Source organism: Gymnoscopelus braueri, assembly GCF_963280865.1.
Source record: "Gymnoscopelus braueri genome assembly, chromosome: 11".
Lineage (NCBI taxonomy): Eukaryota > Metazoa > Chordata > Actinopteri > Myctophiformes > Myctophidae > Gymnoscopelus > Gymnoscopelus braueri.
Genome location: NC_137613.1, coordinates 23,491,888 through 23,510,704, shown reverse-complemented (window position 1 = coordinate 23,510,704; position 18,817 = coordinate 23,491,888). Strand labels below are relative to the sequence as shown.

Sequence of the window (18,817 nt, the reverse complement as noted above, 5' to 3'; positions counted from 1 at the left end):
GATCTGCAAGCTTGTAGATCTGCTATTTTCAAAATTATTGGACAATTTGGCCAATGTTTGACCAGTTTTTGTAGAATAGTTTGTTGATTATGTCATGGTCTTTTTTCATTTTTCTCTTTTAAAAGGTATTAAAAAAAGTCTTAAAAGTCCTTAAATTGTCACGTTACCGTCATCTGGGGACCCCCCAAAATCATGTGGGGATCCCCCTGGGGGTCCCGACCCACAGGTTGAAAAGTAACGGTTTCAGACATAAAAGGTTTCTGTCCAGCGACAGCATTCATCATCCTTGATTCAAGTAATGTAATAGTTGATGTAATTTTTATCAATTGAACAGTTAGCAATTTTGGAAAGTAACTAAGTACATTTACTCAAGTACTGTACTTAAAGTAAACTGTTGAGGTATTTTTTTACTTTACTGGAGTATTTCCAATTTTCAGTACTTTTACTCCACTACATCTCAGAGGCAAATATTATACTTTTATACCACTACAACTATTTACTATGTAGATTTTCATTATTATTACAAAACATACATTACCCACTTCAGCCCTATATACATTTCGGCCATTTGAAAATAGCCGATGTACAAGCTCACAATTTGCATTGTGAGCTGAAAATGGGACATTCTGCATGATGAGTACTTTCTACTTTTGGTACTTTTAAGTACCGGTACATTTTGATACCAATACTTTTGTACTTTTACTCAAGTCAATTTAGAATTCTGGACTTGTAACAGAGTATTTCTACATTGCAGTATTGATACTTTTACTTAAGTAAAAAAACACCGACAGTTAACCTTGAAGAGGCATTGTAGTATAGCAGGACAATATTTAAAGAATACATAAATGTAATGAACAATAACCCACTGCTCAATAATAAACATTTTTATTTATACCACATAATAGCCCCTGACAGAACTAGAGACTCTACCATGTTCAAACTTTTTCTGTTCCTTGAGAGCCATAGAAAACGCAACAGGTACAGTTAAAAAACAAAACAAACAAAAAAAATCATCAGGAAGTTATAAACACGGCATCCACAGGGGGACCCACTAACAGGATGAAATAATCTTATAATAATCAACAACAGAACTCTGTAAATGTGTTATAACCGTTAGGGACAAACCAGCGCAGGTTAAAGTCTGACTTCAAAGTAACATTGAACCAAAATCACATGCAAACACCATGGTCTGTGACTTCAGCCCGAATTCATACGTCCATCGCGCGCGACGTAACATAAATTAGAAACTTTAGAAGCAAGTGTTCACTGTATCTAGGAACAAATTCAACAATCACATCTTAGTAGGATTATTGAAGATTTACAGTTTAAGCTCTAAGGCTGGAAGAAACATTCTCCTAAGAGGTGTGTTACTGAGAGAGAACACAGTGAAGAGGTGAGAAAACACAAGGTATAACAGCCAAGAAACATAGCCCTAAAAAGTCAACACATCATCGTGGGAACTGAACTTTCAACGTAAATAGTGAACATCACTACAAATAATAAGAGACAAATAATTTTGGCAAAACAAAACAAAAGCAGAAATGGCACGCATATGTTAAACCCTATATACTTAGTTGACTGGGGTCCCCCAGAGCTCCTGTTTTCACTCTACACTAAATATCTTCACCTAAAAAAAAGCTGATCTACAAGCTCACAGCGCATCACGCTGCGACACGTGAACTTGTAGATCTGCCATTTAAGGCGAAAGTTTGCCCCAGAATAGGGTTTAAGAACATCCATCCATCCCTGCCAGAAACAATATATGTGGGGAATGTATAATCTTAATTGTATGTTGAAGCAAAGTGTGCAAATGTCACATTACCAGCTGGATGAGCTCATTTTAATGGTTTAAACTACTGTTTCCCAAACATTGGGTCGGGTCCCATTTGTGGGTCGCAGACCCATTTGTATGGGTCGTGAGTAAATATCCCTTTTTTGTTTTCCTAATTCTTTTTTCAAATTATTTCAAAAGAAGGAAATCAAATTTGTTCTGAAATAAAACATCCTTTTTCAAAACAAACGTATAAAGAAAATCCATAAATTGATTTTTTTAAATCAATCAAGCATGAGCTTGTAGATCGGCTATTTTCACTATAGTTTGGGTGTCCCGGGGAGACATGCAATTTCTCTTTTGGGCCTCAAGCTAAAAAGTTTGGGAACCACCGATTTAAACCTTGAAAACGACCGTTCCTTGGATCGGTTGTTTGTTTGTATTGTACAGCACATGAGGTATATTCACTTCGGTAACAAAAGCGATTGTTGAGCGAGTTTTGTCTGACGGCCTACAGTAATTTGTGTTCCGGGCTAAAGAGTTACACCGTCTTATTTTAGACCTACCCAAGAATCAGCATTGCTCATGACATGTGCCATCAAAGTGCTTCAAAATCAGCCGTATGGTTATGAGAAGATTTCGATTATTTAGATAAAAGACTACCGAAATTAAACGACTCCAGCAGGACAATGTCAATGACGGCTACATCAGGAAACTGCTTTACATACAGTACTGGAAAATACATTGTATGTACAACATAGTTGACAATGCGAAAACACTGGGCCGAATTAAGCTTCTCCCCTTTCTTCTGCTTTGTCAGAGGCATCTACATTTGCATTGATTACAGTGCCCTCCATTTCCCCCGATTCTTCAGCTGGCTCAGAATCAGCCGTTCTCTCAGGATCTGTGGACTCTTCCATTGGTTCTGGTTCGTTGCCCTTGTCCGTCTGCTCCGCCGGCTCGGCGGCCTGCACCTCGGGGATGAACAGGTTGTGCTTGACTTTGCTCAGCTCCACCATGTTGAAGCCCATGAAAACCACGGCCTTATTCCTCTTGAGGTACTTCATGCAGCGGCTGCGTCTATTAGTGAAGTGGGGGACCACTTCGGATTTGGTCATGTCCAGTCTCTTACACAGCTCCTCGGTCTCGACTCTGGACATGTAGGGGCTGATGTGGAAGTATCTGTACATGAATTCTTTGAGCGTGTCGGGGGTACGCGTATCATTGGGGCTGGGCTCCAGCGCCAGCTTGACCAGCGAGTCGCCCGACATCTCGGGTGAGATTGGGGACAGCTGCTTCTCCTGCTCCCTCTTCTCCTGCTCCCTCTTCTCCTGCTCTCGCCTCTGGCGCATCATGGTTGACCTCTCCTCTCTCTCCCGCCGGTTGGCCTCAAGCACCTCTTTCCACGCCGCCTCCAGCCTCCTTTTGCTCTCGAGCTCAGCCTCCGTTTCTACAGGTCCGACGGGAGGCTTCGGAATCGGCACAGAGGGAGCCTGGAGGATAATGGACGGAGATGATCCTTGTATCATAGGAGACATCCGTGGCATTTGGAGGAAATACAGACTGTGTGACTGTGGCTGTGGCTGTGATTGAGGCTGTAGTTGTGGCTGTGGTTGTGGCTGACTGATCTGTTCCAGTGGCTTTGGCTTTGTCGACCCTAGCGGTCTTCCCCGTCTGGGCGGAGTGGGTGCCACCTCAACAGTTTCCTGGACCTTGGGTGGTTCTGGTTGCTTCTTCGGTGAACACCGGCAGCGCTGGATGTGCAGCATCACTGCCTGCTGCGTGACCTTTCCCGTGTACACCCCGTTGCAGTATATGCATTTCAACGCCTCCGTCTTTAGGATGGCGTGGATGGTGGGTGCCACGAAATGCTTCTGTTTCAAATGCTGCAGGTGCTCAAGTGCATTCAAGAACTTCTCGTCGCAGAAGGGGCAATATAAGCTGCTGCTTTTCAAAGCCGAGTGGCAGACTTCGGGGTGGGTGCTGGGCTGCATCTTCAAGAAGATCAGATCGAAGGAGGTGGTGATCAAGGCTAAATGGAACTCGGTGTCTCCTATGACTTGCATCGGCGCAGTGGTGTTGATGTCAAAGTAAGGGAACACAATTTTCCCAGTGCTATTCGTGTACACCCTGAACTCCTGTCTGAGGAAGTCACAGTTGGCCTTGTTTGTAGGATTGTGCTCCTTCACGTGCTCAACAAGTTGTTTGATCGAGAAGAACAAAGCCGAGCAGTAAACACAATTCAAGCCATGCAGTAGGTGCTCAAACACCCCCTTTTCCGACAGGAGGATTTTGCACACTAAGCACTTGACCGTTTTGTCGGGCATTTTCTTCAAGAACAGCGCCCGGGCAGCAAGGCTTTCACACTTCGACGTAACAGGTTTAGTCTTGTGAGCTACTTCTGTGTGTATGTCATATACGTTGGAGGGGAAAAGCTCATTGCAAAGTGGGCAGGTGATCCATTTCTTAGCTTGCACAGGAGAATTGCTCCCTGACCTGATTGGAGCCAGAGGCGTCCCTTTGCTCTGAGAGCTGGCGGCCGATACTGGAGCGAAAGTATATATGGGCAGGCCATTCACCTTGTTGCCAGTGGGGATGAGGTGATTTAACAGTGACTGTGAAGTCATCATGGTACCTTGGGGAGTTTGGAGGTTTGTGGAGGCTTTCTGGGGCTGAGATGGAGAAGCAGCCCCCCTTGAAATGTTGACTCCAGATGGGAGAACGCCCGGCTGGGTTGGAGGATTGTGCATAAGTGGTCGAGGGACTGGAGCTGCGACCGACATGGCCTGTTTTAGAGAGGTGCTGGGTGTTGTCGTGGGAAACTGGACCATGGGCCGTCCTTGGGCCAACGCGCCTTGAAGGGATATAGTGGCGCCGGGCTGCAGCAGACCTTTAGCCTCGGCACTAGCTAGCTGCACTAAGGCTGAAGCCTGAGGCGGCAGGAGTGTTTGGTTAGGCCCTGGGGCGCAAATCAAGTTGGTCGGAGCTCCTTGCAGCTGTTGCAGCGTCATCAGTGTCCCAGGTTGTTGCCGGTTGTGTTGCAAAACCAAGGACCCATTACTGAGGACATGAGGTTGCTGTGGCTTAGGAGCGATGAATGAGAACGTTGAATATCCACCGAATCCGTTAGGTGTCGCTGAGACGTAAAAATTTCTCTCGTTGATAAAGGTCTGCACCTGATTGCTGACCATAGTGTGAGCCGGTTCTATCAACATATGATGGATCACGTGATCTAGAGACCCAGTTTGTAGCTTGCACACCCTACAGCAGTAGATCCTTAATTTTGAATGGTTATCCGTTTTATAGCCAATAAACTGTTGTGCCAAAGTCGGGAGGTGCTTCAGAATGATATGCTTCTTTAAAGGGAAGATGGTGGCTGTCGGGTATCCGCATTTACGACATTGGTATCTCTCGTTTGGACGATGGGTAGCCACAGGCACCTTGTGCCTTGCGGGATCTATGGGAGCGGCCGGCAGAGGGGCATTGTGGAAGAGCAGCGCATGCCTCTTGATGTTTTTGGGAGGGCCCACAAACGGGCAATGACTGCAGGCTGCGAGACTGCAGTCCTTCTTCTCATACTGATGTTGGCGGCTGATGTGACTCTCGAAGCAGTAGGAATTCTTGGTGGAATACTTGCACAGGCTGCAGCACAGTGCCTGGGTCCGGTACGGCCACTAGAAAAACACACAAACACATCATATGAAGGCTGAACTATGGACAGTTTATCAAATTCTCCAATATTCTAGATATATTTTAACCTTTTTAGCATGATTCATACTTCATACGATGCTGTCGCACGGTAAAGATAGCTGATCTACAAGCTAGCTCACATGTGACGTGTAGTGAGCTTGTAGATCGGCTATTTTCAAAGCAATTTTCACTAAGGGTGTCACGATACTCGATACGTATCGAAATCGAACCGAAAATGACGTTCGATACAGTGTATCGAAATCAAAAACCGTATCGCGATTTAAGGGTTAATTTTAAAAAAATACTCCCGCGCATGCGCACATCCGATTGCACGTCCGGGTGAAGCCATGCTTGCTCGAGCCGCTGTTGTGTTTTTCCGTGCATCGCGCATGTGTGCTTACGACGGGGGAGAAAAAAAAGACGACAGGACAAACCCACACACACCAGAGGAGTTTGGAGGAGACAGAGAGAGAGACCGCTGTAGCGTTGCGTCTGTACTACTACTTTACATTTCACCATGGCCACTGCTGAAGCCAGCGATGGTAATGATGATACACAAACGGAAGAATTGGAAAACCCTCCGGCTTCCTTTAAGTCAAAAGTCTGGCAATATTTTGGCTTCCCAGTGAATTATGAGGGCGTTGTTGACAAAACGGCTACCGTTTGTCGATTATGCTCCACATTGATAGTTGCTACGTCTTCTCTTTTTCCCCTCTACACCTATACCTCTCGGCCAAAAATAGACGATCTACAAACTCACAACGCCTAGCAGTGCGAGGCGTTGTGAGCTTGTAGATCTGCTATTTTTGGCTAAAGTTCACCTCAGAAAAGGGATGGGGTTAAAGGGTTAGTTCAGATTTTTTGATTATTTTCTAAATACTTACCATTAATGTAGTGGTTGCAAAGGTATTAATTGATTGCCCGAGTCCCGTGGTCAGAGTTATGGTCTGTTTCTGATAAATATGAAGTAGTTCCGGTAGATTAGTAGATTTGGTGGGGGCCGCTCATTAAAAATAAATTAATAAAAAAAACTAGCGTCATTTGTATTGTTGACCTATTTCTACCATATAGAGCAGGTTTCGTTCAATTTCGACCCCTCTGTCACATGGTACTAATGTTTGTGTCCAGAATAACTGCGCCGCGGCAGCCTACTCACGCACAAAATATATGACACAAAAAATAGTACCATGTGACAGAGGGGTTGAAATTGAACGAAACCTGCTCTATATGGTAGAAATAGGTCAACAATACAAATCTACCGGAACTACTTCGGACCACTTCGGACCATAACTCTGACCACGGGACTCGGGCAAGCAATTAACACCTTTGCAACCACTTCATTAATGGTAAGTATTTCCTACAGAAAATACTCAAAATCTGAACTAACCCTTTAAGGTAAAAAAAAAAACCCTGTTGAAGACCCCTGGCTTAGCTTATTATTCACATTTCTTGTTTGTTAAAGCTCTTACCTGTTCAAACAATGTGAACTTACTTTAAGATGTTTAAGAACATGTAGCCAAATAACAGTTGTCTTTGGATCCTTTTTTCTTACATGTTCAACTTTGTATTTAGATTTTATTTATAGAGCTTCACAAGAATGTTGTTAACTCATCTTAAAGTTGTTGTAAGAGCATAAAACCCTTTTTGTTATTCTCATTTGATATTATTCAAATAAAAAAAGGGACTTATTGAGAAACATGTGTTTTTCTTTACAAATCAAGACAATAGCCTAAATTAATAATCATATAGCCCTCAAAGCTGAAAAAAGGGACGTTTAAAAAATATATATCGTATCGAAAATCAAATCGTGACCTTAAAATCGAAAGTCGAATCGAATCGTGGATTAGGCGTATCGTGACACCCCTAATTTTCACCTATAATGACATATAGGGATGCCATGTTCAAAGTGGTTAAACATTAAATAATCCCATTACTGAACAAACAATCAGAATAGAGAGCTATTCAACACTTATTTTAACCAAAACATATCCCTACCACAACCATGCTATGCCTTTAATTGCTGACAGACCTCTGAATAGCAAAACATTGTAAAAGATAATCCAGAATGAAACGATAAACACCCCCTGACTCAATGAGAAAATATATACAAAGGAACAAATTATATTCTTTCGTTATTATGGATGTACAAATGTTGTCATTATCATGACATTGCGATAACAAAAACGCCCCAATATTATGGTGGGCCTGTGACAGCATATATGATAGGAATTCAGAACAAATTAGTTTTTGTTTGAACAGCAGCAGAGAATATGAGTGAAAGCAGCGGAGGGACCATGTGTTCACCGCGATCATATGTGCACATCATTTGCGCAGATTCACCGATCTTTACAACATCCCTCCAGTAAGAAACCTTAACAAATGTTGTAAAGATCAGCGAAAACGCACAGAAAATAATATAATTTAAAATATAATTTGTATACCGGTAATTCAAAATACATAAATTCATTATATTATTCTTTCAAGACATTGTAAAACATGGAGACACATTGTTGAATTCTGTATTTACGGAAGATGTAAATTAAGGAAATCAGGTCAAATTAAGGTCATGTGATTCAGTACAGTAACACTTTCAACCTGGCATTCCTATTTTGTGCATGTCATTATAGGCTAATTATTTTCTCCACAACTGTTAAAATACAAATAGTAGATGGTTGAATTTCACCGCGCGACACCAACGTATGACGACGAGATATAAAACAGGGCTCAGTTCATCTATTCTCAGTCACCTCACACACACACATCTCAGATGCGTATGGAAACTTAATATTTACCTTTTTCTTCATTTTACTATCGAAGCCATCCGTAAAGTCAGTCCACTCCGTCTCCTCAAAGTTGTCGTCTTCATCTGAATTTACCTCCGAGTCTTTATGGAGCTCCTGTAAAGAAGTGACACAAACACAATTATTATTATTTATTATTAATAATAATCCTTTCACACAAAACATCGAACACAACCCCCAAAATTGTGAGAAAGGCCAAAGTGCAACAGCCAATCATAGAATGAGACCAGTGTTCATTTAGAGACGTCTCAGCTAATCTAAATTTGTTTTGTCAAACAGTACTACAGCCAACATGCAGGTTTCTGAAGTGGGTTAGCTAATAGTTTTGTCTTATTTTAGGAACTCTAGACTGAAAATGAATGAACACAATACAAAATAGCTGGCATTGCACGTTAACTGGTAGTTAAATTGGGGGCAGCAGTGGCTCAGGGGGTAGAGCTGCCGTCTTGAATTTGGAAGGTTCCCGGTTCGGTCCCTCGGCTTGAGCAAAATAAGCCTCTAGTCTAAAGAATAGGCAGTCTACCAATCTATCACATTTTTCTAATTTGGATTTTCTATGAGAGCTAAGACGGTGTACCTTACCATCTTGCCTTGGACGGCTCTGCAATTAAGACGTTACATGGGAATATAAGGAGGAATGGGCGGAGCAAACGTGCAGATAGGAGCAAACAGGCATGTCTGGTTTGGTTTAGATAAGGAAACTAATAAACTAACTAACATTGGCCATCGTCATTGGTGGTTTCCCTTTGCCCATGCTGCACAAGGGGAGTGGCCTGCAAAAAAAACTTGCGGGCATGACCAACTAGGTATGTAGTCCTTAAAGTGTTAGAGGTAGGCTACCCGGCTGAAGCCTGTCGGTACCTGATGGGCCGGGTCAGACTTATGTTTATAATTGTTGGTCGGGGGTTCGGGTCGGGCTCAGTCATGTCGTTCACAAGTGTAAAAATAGGCTACTACTATGTCTGTGTTACTTCCTGATGTATGTGACGTCGTCCTGACAATGACGCAGTGTGTTCACGGGGGAACACACTCCATCTCACGCAACAGGCGAGATACCTTCAGATGTAAACACAGCTGTAGTGAATACATGTAAAATACATTGTAAAGCGCTTTGTAGAAAGGCGCTATATAAATGCAGTGCCCTTATATAAATGCAGTCCATTTAAACAGTTTGAATGTTTACTGTGTATATTATGGCTTTTGTATCGCAGATATGAGTGAGTAGCCTTGGAAATTGGAACGAGTGGTTCTCAAGCCATGTAGCCCATGGGGCAGGAGCCTGTCTCCTGTTTCTGTAGCGCGAGGCGGCTTGATCCCCCAGCCATGATGTACAGTACAAGTACACCCCCTGGACATGACGCTAGTATGTCGCAGGGACCCCCAATGCAACCCTTGAAGTTGAGTGCCAAGCAGGGAGGCATTAGGTCCCATTTTGTATGACCCGGCCAGGAGATTGAATCCCGAACCTCCTAATCTTAGGACGGACACTGCACTCCAACAACAAGGCCACTGAGCTGGTACTATCGCATATGTTCAGTTGTTGATCTTCAGTTGTTTTTAGCAACCAGCCAGGGAAAAGGAGTGGAGTCTACTTCTAAGCTACTGAGAAGTACAGAGAGAACGATTGGAGAATGGGAACAACATAGCTGGAGAATGGGAATAGGTCTGCAACTATCGATGATTTTTGTAGCCATTATCAATCAATGAATTGATTAACCACTTATGGTGTGTAGTAGTGCTATTTTCCCTGTTTTTGATTTTTTTTTAATCAAAAGTTTCCACCTACGTATAACGACATGCCCAAAATAGGGATTATTAATCGATTGTTATTCAGTTATCGGTTATTTTTTATAATCGATTAAATCGATTAGTTCGATTAACTGTTGCACCTCAAAATGGGAACAATCTCAACTGACTGATCTGGAGGCAGAGGAAACACCAAATGGCTGGTCTGGAGGCGGAGAAAATGCTGATTGGCTGGCTGGTCCGGAGGTGGAGAGGCCCTAGACAGAGACAGAGCTCCCCTCTTGGACTGTCTTGGCAATTTCACTGTGACCTAGCCTCCTTTCTTTTGAAACACCTAGTGTCAAAGAACTGACATTGCACCATAAGCTCCTAAACCCCAGAAAGGGAAGTCAGCTTTCCTTTTATTCATGACAACATCTTTTATCCAACAGCCCTTGAAGGCATGCCATGGTCACAAGATTGAGGTCATGTTGACCGTCATTATGGATATTGCCTATTCACTCTATATATCCCAATATTAAGCCTATACCTCAATGAATTACACCAAGGTATCAACTTGTGTAATGCTTTCTTCTTTTCTTTTTTACTCACTTTGACTTTTGTCTAAATTAAACACCAGGGAATTAACTGTTGATGTTTGGATTTATAATAGTTGATAGGGATAGTCTATGTAACTACTGTTGTTTAATGTAGCAGGCCTGCAAGGATTCTGACAGCAACTCTTGATTGGTGAGTAGGACCAATTTCTCTATGGTGATAATTATAAAACTAACCTAACCTATTCAAACTGCCTGTGAAAACTGAAATGTAATTGAGCACAGAGTGTGCATTTATGCTACAATACACCAACCCCCCCCCCCCCCCATATAGCTAGCTTACATAGTTTATAGATTTTCTGCCTCCACCTACCCCTTCATGTGATTTGCTGATAAAAGCAATAGTTGTGCACATTCAAGTTAAGTAATTTCAGCTTATCCAAAGTAGCAATCCAAATGACCAGATTGTGTATTGCCATAACAACGTTTCAGCTTACCTTCAGTAGGTTCTGGCATTCCTCCAGGCCAAATTCGCTCAGCACCGTTTTCACTTTCCTCCGCGTTTTCCGGATCTTCTCAACGCTTGGAACTGGAATCTGATACATCGTGTCTCGGAGGCCTAACACATTTGAAAACAAATACATACTTGTTATATACCTGTAGTAGAACATTATTAACTCTTAGGACTATATTTGGACTACTCTGAATTATTATCATCAGCTATGAATGATAATTCAGTGTTATGGACATACTATATATCTGCTAATCAGATCAGAGATGTAGTTACTGTATAGGTAAGTTATAGGGAATACACTGCCCTTGTTTTGCCTCAGAGGAATAGCCTGTATATACTTCATCACACGGTGCCGTCGCACAATGAACAAAGCCTATCTACAAGCTCACAGCACGTTGTGAGCTTGCATTGTAGATCTGCTATTTTCTTTGTGCAACACTGCTGTACAAGCTAAAACAATTAGGCAGTCAGTGCTGCTGATGAATAAATACATAAAACCAAGGCACCATGTGCACATCAGCAAAGGCAACCAATTTAATCTGAAATATGATATATCAATATGAGTGTAACAAATGATGGAAAAACAGGCCCTTTTTACCACTTAAGCTCTATATATTTCATCTTATGGCAAAAATAGCTTATCTACAAAATGACAATGTGAGCTGCCTTGTAGATCGGCAATTTTTTTAATGAAATGTCCGCCTATAATGATAATGACATGTGCAAAGTAGGGGTGTAAGGTTGCCAGTAAATTAAAAAATATATCTTTAAATAGAGCCGTTTAGGTCAATTGTTTACACTCAAATGTTTTGAATATACACTCAGAATGTTACTGTCTATTGAGCTGATTTGATTGTTGGTAGGCATTTAAAAGCACAATCTCTCAAAAGAGGAGTGTGACATAAAAATAAATAAAGGACAGCATTATTGAAAGGACTTATTTCCAAAGCTGTTTCGAGGACTGGGTTGGTAACAACAATAATAATAATAATAATAATAATAGTTGTTTAACGATACATGATATTTAGGTTAGAATTGATCTTGAGAGGATAGCCCCTTGAGATGCAGCATCTCATTTTCGAGCCCCTATATACACACAAATAAAGCATTGTTACATATAATACAAATACAAATACACACACATAGGCTACACATAGCTGTCTCGTCCTCTTCCATCCACACCCCTAAACTGTTTTTAAACACAAATGGAAACCAATGTATTGTACATGACATTAGGTCATCTCCCATGCATGCTCATCACGTGTGTATGCTGGTTAAAGAGAGAAGTTGTGTTTTAAAAGCTGCAATCCGAAACTTGTTTCCATGTTGTGTAGGGTACGACACCTACTGGTTTGACAGGTAGCAGTAATGCCTGAAGCTCAGAACATGCAATATATCTTGTTGGAGCGGTAGGAATTTGCCCACTCAGGGGCAGGGCCACCTGAGACCAGGGTTCGAATCCCGGGGCAGGCATAAAAGTTATGGATCTCATTGCAGCTTTCATGGGAACAGACAGCCAGTGGGCAGCTGCCTGGAGGATGCTGTGTGTGTGTGTGTGTGTGTCACAGACAGACATCACCCTTTCTCACACACACACACACACACACACACACACACACACACACACACACACACACACACACACACACACACACACACACAGTGTGTATCTATCTCACACAATCTCTCACACAGACACGGCGAGAGACAGACAGAGAGACAGACAGACAGATTACCTGAACGCTAGTTGACGGCCACAGTGTGTGTGTGTGTGTGTGTGTGTGTGTGTGTGTGTGTGTGTGTGTGTGTGTGTGTGTGTGTGTGTGTGTGTGTGTGTGTGTGTGTGTGTTGCTGTGTGTTGTTCAGTGTGTACTTCCAGGCAGCGGAGCAGCACCGTGGTGGTAGAGCGACGCCCACGGGGAGGGAGAGAGAGAGACGTCCTGGGTCCGCGCGCCGCGCGGTGCAATGATCCGTGCCGGCCTTTGTTTAGATCCCGAGCATAAACGGGTGAATTTAACGCAGATCTATTATTTTATTTTATTTTTTCCCCTTAACGCTGCTTTTGTCTTTTCTCTCCTGCTGCTGAGGAGGGAAAAAATGGCGCTCGAATCCAGGAACTGACGTCTGAGCTGGCTTATTTGCATACGGCGCGGGGGAGCCAATCAGATTCTTCTCAGCCTGAAACAGGCTAAAACAAATGTTTTTGTGTTTTTTTGTAATAACACTTTTAACATGTTGCTCCAAAATACCACTGGGTTGTAAAAAAGTACCTGATTTCCCAGATAAATGTGATAAAAGGCGCATTCATTTGGATGTTTAGCTACCCTGCTGCACCTGACAGCTTGGTCTGAGGCTGGGGGTGTGGCTCTCACGGGCCAAAGACAGTCACGTGTTGAGGCTGACCAATCAGATGTCGAGAAATTGAGCTAAATGGGCGGTCTTGCAGATTTTTTGTGGTGGTGACGTCATATCAGGCCATTTGACGTGTGAATAGGGGAGGGGCGGTGAAATCATGTGCCCTCTAGTGGTTGCGTAGAACTACATTACTCCACTGAACAATTTTCGAAAAATAATTCCAAATTGAAATCCATAACACAGCATAGGTGGATTCACAGACTTTTTCGGATATACAACAATGAATTACGAACTATTAAAAATGATCGTTATGTGCCATTTTTGTAAAAGTAAAAACTGTACATTTCGTTTTACAAATGACAGATCCGGATGATAGCCTAAAGCCATGCTTCGATTATGATCACCAGGCAGTACACAGGCTTCTCGGCCTTTTAGCTAACTTTGGTCGGGTTCAATGCTTTTTTTAGGTCACAATCGTGTAATTTTTACGAAATATGTATTTTTTTATGTAGCTTTTATGTAGCTAGGTGAGGTCTCCGGGAGAAGCGTAAGGGTGTTTTCACACTTGGACCCTTTCAGCCCCTGTAGTGGACTCAGACCATGACTCAGCTGTTCTTTTCCATTATGTGAATACGTGAAAATAACTCATCCCCCTCAGTCTGAACTCTGAAGTGAACCGTATGAGTACGATTGGTTCACTTCTAGTACGCATTGCAGTTTGTTCAATCTGGGTGGGAACCTATTCGGTAAAAGAAAAATTTTTTTTTCCCCTTTTGTTTATGTCTCTGGGGAAACCATCTCCTTTTTTTGTGTAGAGATAGGAACTCGGTTTGGCTCCTCCCCTTTCTTAGTCCACTTCCTCCCGGGTGCTTCTGTGTTTATTCCTTCTAACGACAACACTACATGTTTAAGGCAGTGGTGCTACTGATTACAGTTCAGAGATTACAATTCGCTTAACCTGTGCATTGTGAACACGAAGTGCTCCAGGTTCAGTTCACCTTCTGCCGTTTTTATAACTCTAGGCTTGCCGTAGGCGTAGACAGATCACCTGCTGTGCCTGCCAACCCTAAAAATAACTTCTAGTGTGAACTGTTAACAGAAAGAGGACTGAGGCCCCATCAGCGCTGAAGTTGATCAGAAAGGGAACCGAGTAGGCTACTCTTTCAAATGAAATGACAATCTGAACGCAAAAAGTCCTTTTTCTGTTGGTTCACTTCATGGTCCAGTTGAAGAGGAGTCAGTTCGGTTCATTTAATAGGGTCTATGTGAAAAGGCCCGAACATCACCAGATAGCTGTGATACAGTTATGCAACACAAGATAGCTATTGCATTATTTACCCCTACTGTTACAAAAATCACGTTTCATTGTGCCTGTAACAATGATACAATAACCTAAAACCTTATATTAACCTAACCCTAATCAGACCCCTATAGGCTAGTGTTACATAATTCGATGTGTCACATGAAATCGACTTTACCGAAACTAAAAGGACTCAGCTTTGTGACCTGTCTAGCTGCCACTCATGGAACACAGGAAAAACTATTTACCTCAAAGATTTTACCAAAGTTCAACACTTTACATTTTGTGGACAAATTTATAAACAATGAGTGATTTTCCTCTGCCTTTTCAATTGATTGATTGATTGATATCTGTCTAAATAAGGATAAGAAGATAAAACAGTAAAACTTGCTTCAGTTGAGGTTCCTCTGTGTGTGTGCGTGCGTGCGTGTACGTGCGTGCGTGCGTGCGTGCGTGCGTGCGTGCGTGCGTGCGTGCGTGTGTTATAAAGTCATGGGTACAAGCAAGGTCACAAATCTGCGTGCTGTCGGGCAGAAACCAGCTAACTTTTTCTGCTTTTTCTTTTTTTTTCATGAATCAGTGCTATTGAATACCCTTTATGTCTGTGTGTTAAATATTATTATATTATATTATTATTATTATATTGCACCAATGAAAATTATTAAAAAGCGCTTCTGACAAAACCAGCTAACTCTGTTGGATCCTCAAACTTTCTGCTAAACCAGCTAACTCCACCAAAGGGGGGTGGAGTTACCTGGTTTTGCTGACTCCAGGCTCCACACCCTTTTGACCTCCAACCTCATTGTGAGCTTGGAGGTCCATTCAGCTGTTCTTATCAATGATGAGCAAAACCTCCTAACTCCACTTTTTGTTTTGTTTTTTTCATTTCCTGAAAAATGAACATTTTGGAGTTAACTGGTTTCTGCCCGACAGCAGAGATATCATAAAAGGCAAGACAATAAAATAATACTAATACTGCAAAAATACCAAAACTACCTCATGGCAGTCGAATGTCTTCAAACAGGCATAGGCCTAGTGAGTATTGAAAAGGTCTGTTTGTTATAGCTTAATGAATAAGCTGGCGGACCCTGATGGTGGAAAATGGAGGTGAGAAATTAACCATACAGGACCCTATTGGGACGTTCAGAAAGATGTCACCCCATATGAAAAAGAACATCATTGACAAGATTATTTTTTCATGGCACTGGGTCCCGACCTTGTTAATACAAAATACTGTTTTTCATCCCCCTTCTCGATCTTGTTCGGATCTTGTTATTTTTGGGCGGTGAAACCGCCCCTATAAGTGAGGTTTGGATATTTGTACAACAAATCCTGCGCTGTGATTGGCCAAAAATGTACAAGTGAGGTTTGGATATTTGTACAGCAAACCCTGCACCGTGATTGGCCAATCACAGTCTATTCAGGACTGTGATTGGCCAGTGTCACATGACACATGTGCATAGCCCTATATAAGAAACCATAACTTAAAAAAAAACATAATTTGGTTTTTTTTAAGTTATGGTTTCTTCCATCATAAAGAGTGTTTCAATAAATGTATTTATTTTTTGTACATGATTGGTTGACTCCATTCAGTATTGTGATTAGCTAGCAAGACACCGCCCACTTCACACAGGGTGTGATTTTTCATTTCTCTCCGCAATTTAGTAATTCCCAATTCCCATGTGTAATGCACTGTAGACCCTATCACTGTTGAGTGTTGACCCCCACTATTTGACTTGTGGAGGGTGTAGACCACCTTCCTTCCAAGCCAGTCATTCTGATTCCCAGGCGCTTACAGAGAGGAGTTTTACCAGTAATAAATGTGGCCTTAATTATTCAAAACAATCAAATAGAATGTCCTGTCATGGATCAAGATTCAAGTTTCAAGGTTGAGTTGTATTTGTCATATACACTTGTGTATTTTCTGTCACGCTAACTCTGCATTTACCTATCTTAGCTATTATCAGGTGCTATTAACACAGTGCCCGGGGAGCAGTTAGGGGTTAAGTGTGTCTTGCTCAAAGACTCTAGACTGGGTGGACCGGGGTGTGAACCGGGGACCTTCTGATTCCCAGGCGACCTCTCCCCAGTCAGCTATGGCTGTTGAGTTAACCACTTGAACCCATCATGCCCATTCTGGGGGGAGCATTCACCAAAAATAGCAGATCTACAAGCTATATCGGCAATTTTTGTCAGAGTTGGTGTAGACTGTAGACTGAAAAAAGTACAGCTGTAACTGAAGTATGTTTCAGACTAGAGAGTTAAATGGTTAGCAGCGGTGCTGCCCCCCCCCCTCCTTCATTTTCCTCTTTTGTATATAAATATATATTTTTTTCTCTCTTCATACCAGTAACCTGAAAGCTGATTGTATGACATTCTGTATAGTAGTGTCAGTGTGTATATCTGTCTGCCTCTTATATGTCATCATGATTTGTGTGCATGGGGGTCTCATCTTAAACAAGCTTAATGAGAGTTCCAGTTTAGTAGACCGTATTGTGAATTTGTACTTCCATGTACTGTTATGTACTGTCATGTACTATTCTCATGTCTCACTAAATAAACTACATCAATCAATCAAACTCTCTGTAGTGATTCTAGTTGTGGACGGAACCGTTTCCATAGAACACTGTGATGCAGGCAGCCTGTCAGCAGGCTCTCCATGGGGCACTTGAGGTTCCAGAGGTTCAAGACAAGTCAAGTTAGTTGGACATGGCTCTTTTCGTTCTCCACACCCCCCTACCTAACAGGCAGAAGCTATTTTGTCAGTCTAGCTAACTTTGACTCAGACAAACACAACATCTGTTCTGGTATTCCACAGGGCTCAATTCTGGGTCCCTTATTGTTCTCCCTGTATATACTACCGCTGGGAGAACTCATCGCCGATCACGGAGTGAACTTCCATTTCTATGCTGATGATACCCAGCTGTATCTTTCAGTAGCTCCAGACGACCCCTGCGCTCTAGACCCATTGTTGACCTGTCTGTCCAGTATAAAATGCTGGATGAGTGAGAACTTTCTTAAGCTAAATGAGGATAAAACAGAAGTTCTCATAATTGGCTCCAGTGAGCAGAGAGAATCAATAACAAGTAGACTTGGTAACCTGGCTGTAGAAAGTAACACCACAGTAAAGAACCTGGGGGTGATTATCGATTCTGAATTGAATTTCAATACACACATTAATCATGTCACCAAGATTGCTTTCTTTCATCTTAGAAATATTGCTCGAATTAGAGACTATCTGTCGTTAGACGATGCAAAGACGCTGATCCACGCTTTTGTTTTCTCTCGGCTTGATTACTGCAACGCACTCTACTCTGGCCTGCCAAAGAAAACAACTGACAGATTACAACTTGTTCAAAATGCGGCAGCCAGAATTTTAACTAAAACCAGGATGAGAGAACATATCACTCCAGTTCTTGCTTCACTACACTGGCTCCCGGTTGTTTATAGGATTGATTTTAAAATTCTTTTAATAGTTTATAAAGCTCTAAATGGTCTGGCACCTACCTACCTCTCTGACTGCCTAGAGAGATATGTTCCAAACCGGGCCCTCAGGTCTTCAAGTGCTGACCTGCTCGAGGTGCCTACAATGACATATAAAAAATACGGTGAAGCAGCATTCTGCTTTTACGGACCGACAGTGTGGAATAAACTCCCATTACACCTAAGACAGGCAGCCTCTGTCGATAGCTTTAAAGCACAGCTCAAGACCTATTACTTCACTCTTGCTTTTAGCTGATTCTTTGGTTGATTTTTAATTCCTCACTGTATTCCCTATTTTAATGTTGTTTTATGCCTTTGCTTTTGCCTTTGCTTTTATTTTATTTTATTTTATTTTTGTTTGCTTTATTGTTAAATTGGTTCTAACTGTAATTGTATTCTTGCTCTGTAAAGCACTTTGAGCTGCATTTCATGTCATGAAAGGTGCTATACAAATAAAGTTTATTATTATTATTCTCTTCTCGCTTCTGTCTTCCAGCCTCCACAATCCATCTCCTCCAAAAAAGCCCTGTTACAGTATCAACCTCCCCAACTTGCCAGTAGGTGGAGTCACAAGTGAGTGAGCGTTTGTGGGCTGACAGAGGTGATGTTAAAGTGATGTTT

The 18,817-nt window shown here is 42.1% G+C and overlaps 1 protein-coding gene across 1 annotated transcript; it reads right to left on the bottom strand.

Moving 5' to 3' along the window:
- Positions 1-869: 869 nt before the first annotated feature.
- On the bottom strand, positions 870-13,126 carry adnp2b (ADNP homeobox 2b). Its single transcript, XM_080443237.1, has 4 exons — positions 12,795-13,126; positions 11,042-11,163; positions 8,254-8,358; positions 870-5,445 (listed from the first exon to the last, which is right to left on the bottom strand). The coding sequence occupies exons 2-4, from the start codon at positions 11,147-11,149 to the stop codon at positions 2,560-2,562; spliced, it is 3,099 nt and encodes a 1,032-aa protein (XP_080299363.1). The 5' UTR covers positions 11,150-11,163; positions 12,795-13,126; the 3' UTR covers positions 870-2,559.
- Positions 13,127-18,817: the final 5,691 nt, after the last annotated feature.

What these genes read in the sequence shown, in the direction of transcription:
- adnp2b (XM_080443237.1), bottom strand. Translation starts at nt 11,149, where the DNA reads ATGTATCAGATTCCAGTTCCAAGCGTTGAGAAGATCCGGAAAACGCGG. An exon ending in AATGCCAGAACCTACTGAAG is followed by an intron (nt 8,359 to 11,041) that starts GTAAGCTGAAAC and finishes ACTTCTTTACAG; the next exon opens with GAGCTCCATAAAGACTCGGA. An exon ending in ATAGTAAAATGAAGAAAAAG is followed by an intron (nt 5,446 to 8,253) that starts GTAAATATTAAG and finishes GTGTTTTTCTAG; the next exon opens with TGGCCGTACCGGACCCAGGC.